Below are 19,526 nucleotides of genomic sequence, written 5' to 3'. Positions count from 1 at the left end.
TACATTAAGTATATACAAATAAATGTATGTTCCCAAATTACAAGCTACAGGCTCACTTACTAGTTCCTGAAACCAAAATTTTCACATAAACATATTGTCAAATGTGACCAAAAAAAAAAATGTAAAGGAACATATATACATCAGAACCCAAACTGACATGTAGACATAAAACAGAGGTGCTTATACAGTATACTTAAACATATGGCTCAGCCAGAAATGGCTCAAACATAAACAAATGGTGATCTACAAATACCCCAAAATATTGCAAGCTTTTTGCTACCAGTGAAAACTCAACAGTTCACCCTAAAATTGAGTTTAAAATGCTTAAGCCTCAAATAAAAGAAACTGAAAAGGAAACCTGAAGCCACCCCCCGCCCACTGCCACTTAATCTCCTGTAAGTTGGAAATGTGAAGACACTTTTGAAGACTCAGTACAAACACAAAAGGCTGGTGACTCCTATATAAAACAAAGATTATTTACTAAATGAAATCACTGAAAGAGAACAGAGAAAACTGTGTGAGGTCAACTAAATTCTTTTTACTTTAAAGGCCCTGCTAGAGACTGGCTGCTGCTCTAATTCATTATTTGGGGAGGCAAAACTAAAAAAGCTGTTGGCAGGTTCAGGTGCTGTGGGAGAACCCACAAAAAATGGTCTGAACTGAAAATCTCCATCTCCAACACCCCGATTTCGAACTGGTGTACTGTCCAAAGGAAACCTGGAGTTGTTCCCTAGAAGAAAAATACGGGAAGAACTTAAGTATCTATTTCCTTGGATCAAAAAACAAAGTCATTCAATAATATTTTAACAGAACTCAACACTTACGACATGCATAAAACATAAACCTTGGATAAAGAAAAGATGGCCCCCTCCCCTTACCACAGTATGTATATATATAACCTTCTTCTGTGTGCAGTTTCCAGTGATAGCCATTACCTCACCACCAAAAGTAATTTAACACAGTGAAATACTTTTGTAGAGCTAGAATCTACAGTATCAGATTTTATTCATTATCTATTAATCTACATCCAAGGAAGAGCATATATATTCATGTGTGTGTGTATGCGTGTGTGTGTCTTTTGTCCCAGGTTCTTTAAGAACAAATTTCTTTTTTACAATTTCCGTAAGCGCTCTGGAAAATATATGACTACCATGAAAACCTGGCACATATTCACGTCCCAAGATTAATTAGCACACCCTTAAGAAAAATTATACAATAGATCTGATATAATAAACATTTAACAGCTTCCACTGGGGCTTCCCTTGAGGCTTAGCTGGTAAAGAATCCGCCTGCAATGCAGGAGACCTGGGTTCAATCCCTGGATTGGGAAGACCCCCTGGAGAAGGGAAAGGCTGGCTACCCACTCCAGTATTCTAGCCTAGATAATTCCATGAACTGTATAGTCCATGGAGTTGCCAAGAGTCGGACACAACTGAGCGACTTTCACTTTCACTGAACCCATCCTTGGCTTTAGTTATATAACTAAAGGAGAATGCTGACTATATCTACTTCAAGCCAACAATGGTGGCAAGAGGTGAAAGGAAAAAGATATGTGTGTGCAAAAAAAGGAACAGGTAAGAACTGGTAAAAATGGAAGAAATTGAAATAAATGTGGATAGTCACAAGGAAAAAATAAGAATATATATAATGCCCATATACAATAATATTTTGATTGACTAAATCATATGATTAACTGAAAGCTAAGTTGAAACTTATTTTTGTTTCAGTTCTCCTATCTGATATTCTTCATCTCACTACTTCATGCCTTTTCTAGGATATCATCTTCTCCTCAACAATAAAATTCAAAAAAAGAGGTTTTATAAAAATCCAGCTCAAATAAAAGGTCATCTCAAGAATTTTCACTTTTTTGTGTGTCAAAAAAGTATATTAATAGCATAGTAAAAACTATTAGATTCTGTTATATCAAGAGTGGTATAAAAGAGAGAACTCAGGAAGAGATTCACTGCCATCTGCCAAGTAGAAAAAAGCTAAACTGTATATTTCCAGGAGGCAGAAATTCTATCTGGATAATCCTTGCATCCCCGTTGCCCCAAACTTTTTCCAGCAGTCTGGCACATGAAACATGCTTGATAAATATTTGATAAATTTATGAATGAATAAACAGAAGAACAACCAATAATAACTTAAGAACTGTGCAATCAGTATTGTCATGTGAAAGAAACTAAAACATGGTCTTCTCACAGGATAGTATATAATTAAAAGAGTATGGGCTCTGAAGATAGCTCTGTGACCTTGACCAAATTACTTAACCTCTCTGTTCCTCAGCTTTCTCATCTGTAATATAGGCATGATAATAAACACCTACCTCATAAAGTTTTATAAATGACACAAATACATGTGAAATTATAATAGTTTCTAATACTTAGTAAGGAATTAATAAATGGCAGCTAATATTATTATTATTACTGCAACTAAATAGCTTTTCATTTGAAGTGGAAATTTGCCAGCTTTAATTTTGGAATTATTTACTCTCTGTTCAAATAAATTGAAGATGTAAATAAAAATGTAAGCAAATAAAACAGATAAAAGTAAGGATGTGCTGATCGAGACACAGATGAAGAACCTAGAGCCTACCACTAATACTACCACTCTAGGCCTCTGGAGTCTCCACTAACTGCATGGAACTATGCAGGGCACAGTGTGAAACATCACTAATTTAATTTAAAGAACTGATACTGGACATTACATGTCCTTTCTTACCTAATGGGAAGCCAAAAACACCAGACTGTGCAATCATAGATGGTTCAAGAGTACTATCTTGGTTAGCAATAGTGATATTTCGTAGCCTAAGGCTATCATAGAGGCCTTGGAGCTTTTGATACTGGCGATTTCGCTCCATAAGTTTCTCAGAAATGTCACTGAACTTTTTCTTATATTCTTCTAGCACTTTCTTCATGGAGGTGACCTCCCCTTTCATAGAGGTCAATTCTACATCCTTGCTCTGTATTTGCTGAGTATATATCTTCTCCATCTGTTTCAGATGGCCCTCTGCCTTGCTGAAATTGTATTCTTGATAGAGACGCTCCTGGTGTACCTGTCCCAAGAGAGAAAAGATTTAAGGTAATAAATGCAAAGTTGTTTATTTTAACTTTTTACAAACACAGAAAGAAAAGAAAGACACACATACTGGAATATTATTACTTTAAATTTTAGAACCAGATTAAGAAATTAGGATGTACAAAAGAATAATTATGTCACTAAATGCAAAGAAAAAAAACTGGAGGAATACTCTCAAAGCATGACCATTACACCAACAAAAACTGTAAATATTTGTTTAACCTCAACAAGTGACATGTAGACCAAAGGTTTCCAAGAAATCTAACACTATGTTTCAAGTAATCCATAATGTGGAGAACATATTATAAAACAGTCCCCAATTATCCCTGCCTTCTGACACTTATATCCTCCTCTTGATCTAAACAGGACTTGTGACTAGATTTCAGGAAAAAGGACAGGATATCGCTTCATCAGTACATTACATAAGAATATAGTTTCTCTTACTAGCATACTCTCTCTCTCTTGCTGGATTTGTGGAAGCAAGAGACCAAGTTGGAAAGCCCAACAGGCAAATGACTAAGAGCAGTCTCTGGGCAATAGCCAGCAAAATACTAAGGTCACAATGACTTTAAGGATAGACTTTACAACAATACCACATGTTCATGTTCAATCAATACTACCCCCCAAACTGGGATCTACTTTAAGATATACTGTCTATTCATTTCAGTCAATAAGTATTTACTGACACTTAAGACCAATAACTATGATGGCCACTGAGGACCCAAAGATACACAGGAATCAAACATGACCTAAAGAACTCTCCTAACTAGAAAAGATGAGCAAATATATAAGTAATTACAATATAGTATCAATAATACAACAAAGTAAGCATAAGAAGATATAGGAGCATATAAAAGGAACATTTTACCTAGAAAAATATAATGAAAATATTTACATGACAGATGACAGACATTTTAGAAGCATTATTATAATTGCATATATAACACTATTATACTCAAGGACCTGATTAAAGTTCTCCACAGATAAGCCTTTCTAAAAAGAAGCCAAAGGCAAAAATCAAAAAAGAAAATAAGGATATGAATTTGAAGATAAGAATGCTCATTATAGCATTTTTTTAAATAACTTACAATTTATGATATAATTCAATCATTAAAATTATGATTTCATCAAACACACAAAAATTTTAAACCTCTGTATGTCAAAAAAATTAATGAAGACTAACAAAAGTGAAAAAAAATTCTTGCAACATCTGAGTTAAGTATATGTATAGAGAGAATTCTTATAAATCAGTGGGGGAAAAACTACAGCAACTGACATAAAATAAAACAGACAATAAAAGAAAAATATACTTAAAATACAGGAAAATGTATTCATCTAAAGGTCATCCAACAAATGCATATTTAGAGAGCAATGAGATTCTACTGTAACCATACCTAATTGGCAAGCAGAAAGTATGGTGAACAAGCACTCTCCTACATTTCTTAAGGGAACACAAACTGACATGATCTAACTGGAAGGCAACTTTTAATACTACAATTTTTAAAACTTTGAATGTTTCACTTTCAGGTATTTAAAGTTAGCAAAAAATTAGGATATGAATTTAATGATAACAGTACTCATCCCAGCATTTTAATAACTTGGAAATAAATTATGATACATTATAACCATTAAAATTATGATTATAGAATGGCTAATTTTTAAATATTTAATAAAACAGTCATAACAGGCATAATCTATTTTCAATTTACCTGGCCACAAAAATGGTATCTGTGGTATTATCCTATGTTTGTATAGACAAAATATATATAAACATATATTTATACACAGGAAAATCTAGTAATATACAAACATAAGTATCAAGAGTGGTTATCTCTGAGTGATGGAATTATGGATTATTTTTATTTTCTTCCTTTTGGATTTTCAACACTAAACATATTACTTTTGCAAAAAAGAAAATTAAAAAGAACATTTTTCCATACATTTATTAAAAAACAAATACAAACACAGTGAAGGAAAAATTTTAGGAGCACTCACATACACCTCAAAACATACTCTCCAGAAAAACTAGCCTAAGCACTAACCTGGTATGTCCAGAAGGCCAGCGCCCGGGAGCTGATGTCCAACACAATCTCTGGTCGAAGTCCCGCTAATACCATGGCTTTATATTCTTCTGATGGGCTGAGTTCTGTGCGGACAATATCTAGCTTTCCAGAAAGAGTACTGTTGCAGGCAGGGCAGATAGCTGGTGAACGACTAAACTCACCACTACCATGCTGATCACAGAATATATGAGAGCAGGCAGTGACCCATGCATAACCAGAGAGTTTGACACGGCACTTGCGATAATTACAAAGCAGCATGTCTTCACACAAAGACATAATAGATAATAAAGTCTCCAGATACTGAAAATAATCCTAAAAAAGGATAAATGAAAAAGTCAATTTGCAGTAAAATTAAATAAATAAATTAAAATAAATGAAACATGTTTTTATTTTACTAAGGCAAAATAATATACCTTTTATTATGCTTTCATATTACAATCAATACATAATATTGATTTCAGCCACCCAACAATATTGTGCTCCTTCTTTTTGCAAACCACTGTTAAGGCCGTGAAAAAAATTTTTAAGGAAAAAGTTAAAGACAAAGGTAGTTCCACATCTCACTTATAAGTTAAAAATAATATGTTCATGCAAAAAAAAAAAAAGGTTTAGGAACATTTACAAAGTACAGATAAAAATTAAATTCGTGCTTTTTGCCATTTCTCAATACCTAAACAAAAATCCAAATGTATTACCCTCATAGTTTGCTAGAATATTTTAGTATCACTTCCACACTTGGCAGATATAAAAAGTCCAGGCACTAATTTTAGCCATTTTTTAACGCAAAGTATTTTAAGTTACATTTTTAGGTTTTCATATATGCTGAGATTCCTCAGATTGTTTAACTGTGTTGCCTTGACTAAAAAAGACTAGTAGTAACCTATACTATTAAATAGAAACTAATTTAATTCATTCAAGTAGTTGACATTATAAAGCCTGAAAAATCTATATAAAAGCAAACTTTATCACCAATTAAACAACTCACCTATTAATGTAAATACTATTCAATGCTATGCTTCTATTCCATTATTTTTCAATATAGTGTCTACTGTCACTGGAGTTTAATCCAAACTAGGCAACAATATCCTGAACACATCAAAATTAGTCATTATTGTATAAAATTGGTCTTCTCTTGTGCCTCAGACAGTAAAGAATCTGCCTGCAATGCAGGAGACCTGCGTTTGACCCTGGGTGGGGAAGATCCCCTGGAAAAGGGAATGGCTTACCCACTCCAGCATTCTTGCCTGGGGAATTCCACAGACACAGGAGCCGGGTGGGCTACTGTCCAAGGGGTTGCAGGGTCAGACACGACTGAGCGGCTAACAAATAAAATTATAGTGTCACTAATAAAATAACAGTGACACACCAACTACACACCAAGGGAAGATGGTCACATTTAGAAACAGATAAATTCTGTCAAGACAGTTGCCTGGGTCACAGGGGTAGGACAAGGATGCTCCGACACTTTTTACCCCAAATGTCCCTGCTGAAGGAGTCTCCACAGGTACCCGGCGGCCGCAGTTACAAGGCCTGTGTCCCTCCGGCAGGGTAGAGTGCAGACGGGAAGCAGAAGAGCTGGGAACAGTTTGGAATCTGAGTCCCTTACCAGGCAGAGCCAATGTTAGTTGCTCAGTCTTGTCCGACTCTTTGCAACCGCCAAGCTCCTCTGTCCACGGCATTTCCCAGACAAGAATACTGGAGTGGGTGGCCATTCCTTTCTCCAGGAGATCTGCACCAGGCAGAGGGAGAGGTACAGCTAGTTCAAAATTTTCCACAAGGTCGGGGAAAGAGTCAATTTAGTGAGCTGTCCAATTTAGCGAGGACCAAGTTTTGAAGATTAGACTCACAGAAACTTCAAACTAGCAGCGCTCTCAAAAGAAAATACTAACAAGATTAATACAAATTTTAAAAAAAAATCTAACCTGAGACTCCCAAGAAAAGCGCGGGAAAATACCGTTGCTGCCTTAACTCCACCACCACCACCACGACGACGACGACGACGATAAGCGAGGATTCTCCACTGGTGTCGCCACTACGTCTTGGGGCGCATGCGCGGGGTCGCCCCAGAGCCTGCCGGGTGGTGGGCGCCGAGTCACGCCGCTCAGGATCCTGGGACCCGAGGCCTTTGGCACCTAGACTATGGGCGTTGCACCCCCAGGCGCGTGAATCTTTGAGCGAATCTGACTGAGCCTGGTCTAGGTGTCCCACTTGGGAGCCTCGCAGATACTGTCATTGTGTGCCGTTTTCAGCCCTCGACTGGCTCAAGCTGTTAGTTACATGCTAGTCGTGTCTCTGTGACCCGCATAGACTGTAGCCCACCAAGTCCGTATGTCCTAGCTGTCCTCAGCCTAACATTTGAGGTCAGAACAGAGTGGGGACAGTTGAGAAGCTAACAACAGGAGTGAGTCCATGCAGGTGTTTGTCCTGGGAAATTTTAGGGAGTACTGGCTGGTCAACAAGACTTTGTATTTCAGGAAAGTCCCCCAAATTGTGTGATATCTATAATTTGACACCTACCACCTCTGTTATATTTTCTGCCGTTTTTTAATCCGTCTTGAGATAGACATCTTTCCAGTTTTTCACATCCTCTATATAAAGAACTCGATTTAGAATCTGCATATGAACGTTCATTACAGCTCTTAAGCAATAGGGTTAGGTGTCACAGCTTTTCTGAGATCATCTGCCTGTGTACATTCCTGGGCCTGCTTGGATTAATAATTGTTTAAATGTTTGCACCCATTTTATCCTAATACTTTTACCTATTACATTTTCTCTTCTGTACTTACTGTATGACTTTCTGCTCAATCTATGAGTCTATTAGAATTCATATTAGAAATTAAGCTGAGAGCTCCAGGGGTCCTCAGAATATAAGCCTAATGCTTACTTTTGTAGCCACCTTTCCTGAAGATGTGACACTAGTATGAATTAGAAACAAACAATCCAGTAATTCAGCAACACAACGAAGACACTAAGCCCTGAAAACCCCTTATGGGTTGTGAATCTAGATACTAAACCTTTCTCCTTCAGACAAAAACCTACCCTGATTAAACAACTTTCTCTAGTTTTTTGTCTATCTGTAACTGGTTCACAGTAATCAAGGTCATCTTGGCCTTTGTATACGTTTCCTAAAATGTCTTCTGAGAGTGCAAAATGGAAATTCAATCTAGAGTTACAAAATGGGTTTGAAGAAAATAAGGGCTTCATATGTAAACCATGTAATCCCTAACATGTTTTGGTTATCTGAGCCTTTTGTGCATTTTCTGGTTTTAACTATGCCAAATGTAGAAATATTGGAGTGCAATAAAAAGGTACACTCTCGTGTCAAGTTATAAAACACAAAACATTTACATTTGACCAGTACCTAACTTTGTGATTCTAGCCAAGTCACCTTTGTGCTACAATATGATCCCTTCCTGCTTCTTCAGCTTCAGTTTCCCCAAAGCTTGGTGTAACCCACACCATTTTTAAAGTCAGTTTCCAATTTCCAACCCATTTGACTAAAAACCTATATGAATTGTGTGTGTGTATATATATATATACAGATAGATATACCTACACACACATACATTTGGTGCAGGGGGTCGGGGGCGACGGGGGACAACAGGGATATGTTTTGCCAGATAGGAAAAAGTGGGGGGAGCTACAAAGTCTTAATATAATATCCCACTAGTCTGGAATACCAGGAATTGACTTAACCTGTTTCTTGGTGGATTGCGTCCTGTTCTCTCATGGCATAGAAAAACCCTTCCGTGGCTCATTTCTAAGGTGCTCCTGAGGATGAAACCACTGAAATCAATCAAGGCTGGGATACAGAGACCTAACCACCAAAAAGAGCATTTTAAAATAATGGTTTTTCGAACTTATGGTTCCTGGGAGGAAGGGATAGTTATGGACTTTAGGAAGATCATGCACACAGTGCTACATTTTAAATGGATAACCAACAAAGATCTATTGTATAGCACATGGAACTCTGTTCAATGTTATGTGCCAGTCTGTATGGGAGGGAGTTTGGGGGAGAATGGATACATGTATATTTATGGCTGAGTCCCTTCACTGTTCACCTGAAACTACCACAACATTGTTAATCGGCTATACCCCAATACAAAATGTTTTTGATGTTAAATGAATAAATAAATAAAATGCTAAAAAACAGACAGGTTTTTATTATTAAATATTAAACATATAAAAAATGTGTGGAGAATGACCATCACTCAATCTAATAAACCCAAACTTTTCTCAAGTTTGATGTTTTTTAATGAGGTAACAAGTTAACAGATATTCAATCCATTTTTCTTTTACCTCTCCAGAGGTAAACACACCAGGATTTGGGGGTTTATCATTCTCATACAGGTTTTTAATACGTATATACATCAAACTTTGTTTTCATGTTCTCAAACTACTAAATCTCACACAATACATATCAGTTGGCCATTTTTAAGTCTTTTTTTTTTTTTGAGGTGTAAAGTTAATACACATACCTTATATTAATTCATTTTTAACAGCCAAATTCTACAAACCACAATTTATTTATTCATTCTTCTAATGGACATTGGTTCCAGGCTTTTACAACTAAAAATATTTTACTACAATAAACTTTCTGTGCCCATTTCCTTGAGTACACATGTCAAGAACTCCTTAAGAATACCCAAAGATTGGGTATAATCATCTTCCAAACAAATGATGTTGCCAAACCGTCTCCAAAGTAATAAATTAATTTCACTGCAACCAGCAACTCCAGCCTTGACAATATGTTTAAGCGTCAGAGTTCGTCTGTTCTGTTTCAATTTTTGCCCATCTGATGGCAGTGAAATGGAATCTCAGTGTTGTTTTAATGTACAGTTATTTTATTAATAGTTAGATTAAGCATCTTTTCATGTGACTACTCAGGGATCCTCATCTATGAATTGCCCATTCATATCCTTTGATCATCTTCTTAATTTAAATGGAGCCTTTGTCAGTTACATGGCATGCAAACAAAGTTTGAATTTTAGTGTATACAAAGTTATCAGTCTTCTCTTTTGCCTTATGGCTAATCCAATGTCACAGTGCCATATTCTTTGCTTTTATATAGGCTTGAAGTTTTGCTTTCAATTTACAGATCTTTAATCCATTCTTCCTAACATAAAAAGTCTGGATAAACTCTGACAGCACAATTTGTGCATTCATTATCATATACCATTTAACTGGTATTTTACCATGAAATTTGATTTTGATCTTGTTTAGATATTATAAGTACTTACTGGCTATATTATATACCACATTTCTCTATGAGCTTCAGAAATAATAATCTTCCTATTATGTTTGAATCTAAGATAGTCACCATCATCTACTCTAAATCTAATTTGATATTTATATTTGCTTTAACAAAGAATAGGTTTCATATTATAGGTTTCTAAAGAATAGGTTTCATATTATAAGAGAAGTTATTATTAAGACTCATTGCTATCCAGGTAGTTTATCAAGTCAAAATTTAAGTCCCAAGTATTCCATGTAGTCTTGTTGAAATGCCATTAAAATGGTTGTCATTTCCAGAGATTCAAAACAAAAAAATTCTACAGAGATTTTCATTAACTTCAAGTATTTCTTGAATATCTATTCTGGGTCAGGCATTGCAGATAAGCAAGTTATCCTGCTTTCATGGAGTTTACAATCTAGCAAAGAATCAAACAATGATAGAAGAAAATATTGTACTCTTTCTTTTACTGCCTCTTAAATTTTTGCAAGTTGATTCTTATAAACCATTTCTGGTGAGAAAAGTCAGTGTCCACCTTTAATTTGAAGAATCATCCACCTTCATGCTGCAGAGAAAAAGATATTTTTAATATTTCCCTGAAAAGTGAATAACTACTCAATAGAAAATTGAGTAAACCATTTAAAATTTAAACATGAATGACTTCAGAGTATGTTTTAATAACTCCTAGAATCAACTATCTAGAGTGCTTCCTTTCATAGTATTAGATCAGTGCTATTCAAATCTGTTGCAATCAGGGGGCTCTCTATATAATAGATCCTCATGTTTTAGAATTAATGGAGTTTTTTAATCCCAAGTATAATTCTTAATCTAGAGTCACCACCTGCTTCACAATTGTTTGACTCCGCAAAAATCAGAAGGCACTAACGGACAGCCAACCCATCCCCATAGTGCCCTGAGTGAAGATAAGTCAGTTTAGCTATATGATGGACTAAAATCCCACTACTTAAGGCTCCAAGCAGTGAGAGGAACAGCCATCAAAGATTATCTCCAATCACTTCAATAAATGTTTTAAGAAACATCACTATCACTTCTAAATTTTTAAAGGGTCAGTCGAGAACTAGAAGAACCATTAAGTATCAACTGGTCCAGCTAGTAGACAGACAAAAAGAGGAATTAGATATTAGTGTCAAGATTAATTAAGAAAATGCTATTGAAACAATGATATTGGGATATACACTATAGGCCTTATTACCGTACTTTGCCTAACTCTAGAACCAAATTGGAGAAGGCAATGGCAACCCACTCCAGTACTCTCACCATGGACAGAGGAGCCTGGTAGGCTGCAGTCCATGGGGTCGCTAAGAGTGGACACAGCTAAGCGACTTCACTTTCACTTTTCCTTTCATGCATTGGAGAAGGAAATGGCAACCCACTCCAGTGTTCTTGCCTGGAGAATCCCAGGGACGGGGGAGCCTGGTGGGCTGCCGTCTCTGGGGTCGCACAGAGTCAGACACGACCGAAGTGACTTAGTAGTAGTAGTAGTAGTAGTAGTAGTAGTAGTAGCAGAACCAAATTAGACTCTGTGTGCTAAGGGTAAAGATAATGAGGCATAGCCCAACTGCCAGAAAGATGCACATAAGCAATAAAAACAAGGAATTTCTCATAACTATTATGCATGTCAGAAATTGCTAGGTAGTACAAAGTCTAATATAAATATATACATGGACTCCAGTGATAAAATAGCTAACATCTATTTAGCACTTAGCATATGTTAATAATGTTCTAAGCCCCACACATTTGTTATCTAATTTAATTTTCTAAGTCAAGTATTATTCCTTTGAGTTAGGTACTATTAATTATTATCACCTTCTAAGATATAAAGACCCTAAGACATTGAAATATTAAGAAACTTGCCAGGGTTACATAGCTGCTTAAGTGATAGAGAGTGGGTTTGAACCAAGTCTGACTTCAGAGGCATGTACAGCTACTATGCTATGCCACCTTTCAACATCTTCAGTTGGCTTTTTAAAAAATAAAATTTGTAGCACCTTAAAAGCTAGCCATGAAGTCACTAAGCTGAGTTTTCACAGATTCATATGGATGTCAAAGCTTCTCAATTTTAACATAAGCCTTACCATAAAACAAAAACACCATTATTATCTACTGTATATCCAGGATTACAGCTCCCAAGAGTTCCGGGCTGGGAAAGAAGTGAGACTCCAGTCTAGTTTCCTGAAATTTCATTTCTACAAAAGATAAAACCGAAAGCTAAAAAATTATTTCAAGTGCTGATGTTACTTTGAACATTGCTTTTAAATATTTGTATTTCCTATATTTCAAACTCATATGTTGCCCCATTCTCTGTTGAAACTTGCAAGTACAAGAATACAAGCCTGTCCTATCTAGACTGCTTTAAATAACTTAAAATTATAGACGAATGTAATAAAGTCAGAAAATATTGGTTAACAAGATCATCCATAGAACCCAATCTAAAGACAATAATCCCTGGTATTGGAATATATCCTTTCAAATGATTTCTCAAGTAAACATAAGCACATAAAACTGTTTAAACAGAAAAAGGATTATACATGTTGCTCTGTAACTTGTTTTAAATTAATATATCATAAATACTCTTCCATTTCAAGAAAGATAAACTGGTATCATAATTTTTACTGATTACATAGTATTGCATTTTATTATCTTGATTTTTAAATTGATTTAACTAACTCTGGCGTTCTCCTAATCTTATGTATAAACTAACAAAATAGTGACTCATTTAATACTGTCAAGTCAAGTGGTTAACAGAATTATACCAGTCATCAGCATTTTTTCTGTAGTCTTTGAATTTTTAGATTAAGGATTCTTGACCCAAGTTCTATCTCAAAGAGATACAACAAAAGATCAAAGCTCAACCAGGTATTGTAGTAGCAAACTCATAGTTCAAAGATTTAAGAATTACCTAACATCATGGGCTAGATCCCAGTAAGAATTTCAAGAAATAGAATTCAATTCCAAGTGTTTGCGCTAGCTATAGTCTGCTTAGAGCATGTGTTCAGTCAGGGCAAGCAGGACTTCTCTGCAGGCCAATGGTTAAGCCTCCACTCTACCAATGCAGGCAGCATGGGCTCAACCCCTGGTCTGGGAACTAAGATCCCACATGCCACATGTGCAGTCAAATGAAAAATAAATAAATGAAACAATCAGGGCAGCCAGCTGAAACATAGGCTCAGCATGTGTTTCATTATAGCAAACTGCAAATGACTGACTGCTGAAGAACAAACCATCACCAGGTCCTTATCCCCAAACCAGGGAAACTCTCAGCACTGAGCCCCTTCAACTACCAAATTTCAACCACTAAGAAAACTCAATCTCGAAACTTGCGAGGTGGTTAGAAACTCAAACGAGGTAAAAATGAAGGTTTTCTTTACACTTACTTCTGGTATCATATGAACAGCTTCTCTCTAGGAATCAAGTTGAACTACAGGATCTATCAAGCATCTGGCATCTCTGCAGAATAAAAAATTAAATAATAAACAAATACACAAAGGTTATGACTACAAGACTTGAATGTACACCAGCCTACTCCACACCAAGTCACACCCATAAAGCCTCAAGGAAAATTAACTCAAAGAAAACTATTCATTCTTTATTTGAATCTCCATTCAGCAATATAAATGGACCCATCTACTTGGAGAACGTCGTCAAGTGCCCAAACTCATTATCAGACTAGGACAAGACTTCTGTACAAGCTCTGCTATTTGTATAAATTTAAAAGTTTGGGTAAAACTATACAGTAAGTCTAACCAATCTCTGAAAGATTACATTAATAAAAGTCAACAGTCTAAACAGAGAATAGGTATGCAAAGAGAAGAAGCTCCTTGATGGCTGCAACCAAAGTATGGCAGCCATGGGAACAAATTCAGGGAGATGGGGCATAAATGGTATGAGTTACTGCCAGTCTCTCCAAGTTCACAGGGTATGTGATGACGGAAAACACTTGTAACCACAGGGTGACCACAATCATTAAGTTCACAAAATCCTTTAAAGAAAAAATAAATAAATAAATGGAAGGAGCTAAGAACTGATAGGGCTTCCCTGATAGCTCAGTTCGTAAAGAATCCACCTGCAATGCGGGAGACCTGGGTTTGATCCCTGGGTTGGGAAGATCCCCTGGAGAAGGGAAAGGCTACCCATTCCAATATTCTGGCCTGGAAAATTCACAGTCCATGGGGTCGCAAAGACTCAGACACAACTGACCGACTTTCACTTTCAAGAACTGGTTAAGTGTCAGATAAATGAGAAGGCAATCTAAAATAGTTCTGTTTTTTTTTTTAAAGTATGTTTCAATTTCATTTGAGCCAGTGTCAGTTATATTTAACCTCTACTTCTGTTAAAGTATTTATCACAATAAACTAAAGAAAACCTTCCCTTGATGTAGCAAAATTGAATTAGCATCATTTGGAGCACAAGTTGGCCAAGGGATGGCAGTATAAGAAAGAAGCTTCAATTTGTTCTTCCAGAGGTTGAGTGTAATCTGAATTTTTAGTTGAAACAGACTAGACACAAAGCTCATCCGGAAAGCAATCTTTATATTATTCCCTACTCATCACTGAATTACTAAGTAAAATTTCTTTCTATTATATTTAATGATCATATAAAATCATTAACTACAATATTACAATTCTATTTTTTTCATGTTCCTTTTCATGAAGCAATGGGGAAATTTAAAACTCCATAATCTCAAATACAACCTAGCTAGAAAGATAACACACGAGAAAATTAATGTCCATGGTAAGTACCAAACAAGTCAGAGAGAGAGCCAAGTTATATTTAGAAGAATCATTGGTCAAGGAAGGCTTCATGAAGAAAAAATAGGTCTTGAATGAGTCTCAAAACTGCACTTAGAAGAGTATTTGCTATGTATCTGAAAGTTGCTAAGAGAGTAGTCTTGAAAGTTCTCATCACAAGAAGAAAAAATTTTTAACTAGATGTGATGATGGATCTTAACTAGATATATTGTAGTAATCATGTCCTAATATCAATATATACAAATACTGAATCATTATGTTGTACACCTGAAACTAATATAACATAACACATGAATTATATCTCTAAAAGAATAACTGCATTGTCCAATAGTTAACACCTATTACAGCCTAAATTTAAATTAAACTAAACTAAACGTTAAATTCCTCAGTTACATTTTAATTGCTCAGTAACCTCATATGGCTGGCTATCGAACTGGACAATACAAATATTCAAGTTCTGTTGAAGAGCAGTGCCTTTAACAGTGGGTATGACTAAAAGCAAGCTGACAAAAAAGGAAGCAGTAGTTATCAGTCTTAAAGTCCTACCTATAATCTGTCAAGAACTACTGAAATCATTTCAAACTTTACAACAGAAGTTTTTTCCCAAATTTATAAGGAAATTTTGTGGCTCAGAGAAGTTAAATAAGTTTTCTAAGTCCACTTAGCTATTAAGACCCGGGATATGAGCCCAATTCTGTCAAAATTCCATATTTTCACTTCACTATGCCCCTTACTACCTGAACTAAGAAGCATAACTGCAAACAACAATTTGCTTTAAAATGTATTAAGAATGGCATACTGGGGGGGGCGGGGGGGGCGCGGGGGGGAAGAATGGCATGCTGGCTCAGTAGGCCAGAAAGAAACAGACCCACTGATTTTGTTTCCAAAGGCCATAACTTCTTCAAAAAACAAAAGGTACATTTTATATGTGAACAGATGATTCATAAGGCTTGATATAAACCACAAATTTTTTAGTAACTCAGAGATATAATCAAAGTGTTATTTTACTTGTTCTTGTCCTATACTTGAATAGTGCTTTAATTATTCCTAATGTTTTGGGTATCAGCAACATGTGAGATTAACTAAGGGAACATAGGAAGCATTCAGACACTGCAAAATTTCACCATTTCTTATTGTAAGAGTTTTAACATTGTCCACCTCAAAAGTCCACATCCAAGTACTTCTTATGGGAAAAATAATTATAGATTTAAAGGTATACATTGCCTATTTGGCTTATCTCACAAAAACAAAACCCAGATTGCAAAGGGCCTGGTCTTTGTTTCCGTGACACATAGCACAAAGCCTGCCTGGTATAGCACATGATGCCTTTCCCAATGTGTGATGCTCCGTGCAGGATTTTAGTTATGCTTCATGAAGTGTCATTCCACCACATGAAGACCACTGTACATTTACTGAGTTGCTTAGGGAGCTAAAGTAAATATTTTGTAAATATCCCATAGGCAATCAATGACCCACTCATTTTGCTTCCTGTGAAAATAAGTTCTTCAAAGGACAAAAGGTACATTTTACATGTGAACAAATGATTCATGAGGCTGGATACAAAACACAAATTGATCATGCTGATGAGCTGATGCTTCCATTTTAAGATCATACTATCACTCAGTTTTGCTCAGTCCCATTCCAATTTACTCAGTGCCTACTGTGTACCCCACACTACAGGATACAATGATAACTCAAGGAACCTCCTGTCTTTTTGGATAGAAAAGACACTTACACATGTAAAACAGAACATTTTAAGGCATCATATCTTAGTCAAAGTTCAAGTACTTGCCTCTATGGTCCCATTAGCCTTTAACCATTCCTACTAAGAATGTCCAAGTCAAAGTCTTCTTAATTTTTAGGGGTCTGCAGATGTTATAGAGGTTTTCACACTGCCGCTTCTGGGCTGGCACATGTGGTGCTGAAGACCTAGGCTTTCCTTCCTCAGTAGATTCCATCTTCAACCTGAAGCAAAAGGAAAACAATACAAAACTTTGTATGTGAAGTAAATGCTAAACTAATTGCTTGGCAGAGTCATCTTTTAGCGACAGCTCTCTAAGGCTGAACAGACCCTCAAGTTTTATTTCCCACTTAGTGTCAGTTATTTTAGCTAAAAATTCCGATTGTTTTAAACTCTCAGGGCGGGAGGAATCTCTAATTTTCTCGAAGAGACCTCTAATCTTTCCCATTCTATTGTTTTCCTCTATTTCTTTGCATTCATCACTGAGGAAGGCTTTCTTAATCTCTTCTTGCTATTCTTTGGAACTCTGCATTCAGATACATCTATCTTTCCTTTTCTCCTTTGCCTTTTAGCTATTTCAAAACCTAAAAGGTGATGCTGTTAAAATGCTGCACTCCATATGCCAGCAAATTTGGAAAACTCAGCAGTGGCCACAGGACTGGAAAAGGTCAGTTTTCATTCCAATCCCTAAGAAAGGCAATACCAAAGAATGCTCAAACTATTGTACAATTGCACTCATCTCACACACTAGCAAAGTAATGCTCAAAATTCTCCAAGCCAGGCTTCAACAGTACGTGAACTGTGAGCTTCCAGATGTTCAAGCTGGTTTTAGAAAACGCAGAGGAACCAGAGATCAAATTGCCAACATCCGTTGGATCATCAAATTAGCAAGAGAGTTACAGAAAAATATCTACTTCTGCTTTATTGACTATGCCAAAGCCTTTGACTGTGTGGATCACAACAAACTGGAAAATTCTTAAAAAGATTGGAATACCAGACCACCTGATCTGCCTCCTGACAATCTGTACGCAGGTCAAGAAGCTACAGTTAGAACTGGACATGGAACAACAGACTGGTTCCAAATAGGAAAAGGAGTACATCAAGGCTGTATATTGTAACCCTGCTTATTTAACTTATATGCAGAGTACATCATGTGAAATGCCAGGCTGGCTGACACACAAGCTGGAATCAAGATTCTCAGGAGAAATATCTATAGCCTCAGATACGCAGATGACACCTTATGGCAGAAAGTGAAGAAGAACTAAAGGGCCTCTTGATGAAAGTGAAAGAAGAGAGTGAAAAAGTTGGCTTAAACTCAACATTCAGAAAACTAAGATCATGGCATCTGGTCCCATCACTTCATGGCGAATAGATGGGGAAACAATGGAAACAGTTAGAGACTTTATTTTTTGGGACTCCAAAATCAATGCAGATGGTTACTGCAGCCATGAAATTAAAAGATGCTTGATCCTTGGAAGAAAAGCTATGATCAACCTAGATAACATATTAAAAAGCAGAGACATTACTTTGCCAACAAACGTCCATCTAGTCAAAGCTATGGTTTTTCTAGTGTCATGTATGGATGTGGTAGTTGGACTATAAAGAAAGCTGAGCGCCAAAGAATTGATGCTTTTGAACTGTGGTATTGGAGGAGACTCTTGAGAGTCCCTTGGACTTCATGGAGATCCAACCAGTCTGTCCTAAAGGAAATCAGTCCTGAATATTCATTGGAAGGGCTGATACTGAAGCTGAAGCTCCAATACTTTGGCCACCTGATGCGAAGAACTGACTCATTAGAAAAGACCCTGATGCTGGGCAAGATCGAAGGCAGGAGAAGGGGACAAGAGAGGATGAGATGGTTGGATGGCATCTCCAATGCTGGGCAAGACTGAAGGCAGGAGAAAGGGACGACAGAGGATGAGATGGTTGGATGGCATCTCCAATTCGATGGCCAAGAGTTTGAGCAAGCTCTGGGAGTTGGTGATGGACAGGGAAACCTGGCATGCTGCAATCCAGGGGATCACAGAGAGTGGGACACAACTGAGTGACTGAACTGAACTCCAAGAGGAATCCACTCAGAGCATATATGAAATAAAAGTAGGAAGATCAGAAACAGTAAATAATCATGCAGTTCATCCCAAGAGAACACTATTTCACCCAATCCTAGTCCTATCGCTGGTGGAGCAAAATAAAAATGAAATTAAAAAATACAGTACCTGAGGGCTTTGGGTCAAAACAGCAGTAAGGAATAACTTCATATTTTATCTATTTCATAATAACTCTGCCTTAAAATTTATAAAGCACTGTCCTTAGAGTAAATCATTTCGCAAGTACTATGTTATCTTTTCCATTTTATAGGTATACAGTTCAGTTCAGTTCAGTTCAGTTGCTCAGTCATGTCTGACTCTTTGCGACCCCATGAATTGCAGCACGTCAGGCCTCCCTGTCCATCACCAACTCCCGGAGTTCACTCAGACTCATGTCCATTGAGTCGGTGATACCACCCAGCCATCTCATCCTCTGTCATCCCCTTCTCCTCCTTCCCTCAATCCCTCCCAGCATCAGAGTCTTTTCCAATGAGTCAACTCTTCACATGAGGTGGCCAAAATGCTGGAGTTTCAGCTTTAGCATCATTCCTTCCA

The 19,526-nt window shown here is 36.7% G+C and overlaps 1 protein-coding gene, 1 long non-coding RNA gene and 1 other non-coding gene across 3 annotated transcripts; all 3 read right to left on the bottom strand.

Moving 5' to 3' along the window:
- Nucleotides 1–527: 527 nt before the first annotated feature.
- CCNB1IP1 (cyclin B1 interacting protein 1) lies at nt 528–5,417 on the bottom strand. The gene is made up of 3 exons (XM_052647199.1): nt 5,121–5,417; nt 2,722–3,055; nt 528–730 (listed from the first exon to the last, which is right to left on the bottom strand). Exons 1-3 carry the CDS (start codon nt 5,415–5,417, stop codon nt 528–530), a joined length of 834 nt encoding a protein of 277 aa, XP_052503159.1.
- A 5,435-nt stretch (nt 5,418–10,852) lies between these two features.
- Nucleotides 10,853–13,844, bottom strand: LOC128053775 (uncharacterized). Its single transcript, XR_008199967.1, has 3 exons — nt 13,770–13,844; nt 12,471–12,581; nt 10,853–10,939 (listed from the first exon to the last, which is right to left on the bottom strand). It is a non-coding gene; the product is annotated as an uncharacterized LOC128053775 (long non-coding RNA).
- On the bottom strand, nt 11,225–11,372 carry LOC128054904 (small nucleolar RNA SNORA79). The gene has a single exon (XR_008200051.1). It is a non-coding gene; the product is annotated as a small nucleolar RNA SNORA79 (small nucleolar RNA).
- Nucleotides 13,845–19,526: the final 5,682 nt, after the last annotated feature.

This window comes from Budorcas taxicolor, chromosome 10 (assembly GCF_023091745.1).
Source record: "Budorcas taxicolor isolate Tak-1 chromosome 10, Takin1.1, whole genome shotgun sequence".
NCBI lineage: Eukaryota > Metazoa > Chordata > Mammalia > Artiodactyla > Bovidae > Budorcas > Budorcas taxicolor.
The sequence above is the reverse complement of the archived record's forward strand: the minus strand, read 5'-3'. Positions and strand labels throughout refer to the sequence as shown.

Excerpts from the sequence above, each read along its gene's own strand:
- CCNB1IP1 (XM_052647199.1), bottom strand. The coding sequence starts at position 5,417 with ATGTCTTTGTGTGAAGACATGCTGCTTTGTAATTATCGCAAGTGCCGT. Across the intron at positions 3,056-5,120 it reads TGGCCTTCTGGACATACCAG|GTACACCAGGAGCGTCTCTA; the intron begins GTTAGTGCTTAG and ends CTCTTGGGACAG. Across the intron at positions 731-2,721 it reads TGTTTTTGGCTTCCCATTAG|GGAACAACTCCAGGTTTCCT; the intron begins GTAAGAAAGGAC and ends TTTTTCTTCTAG.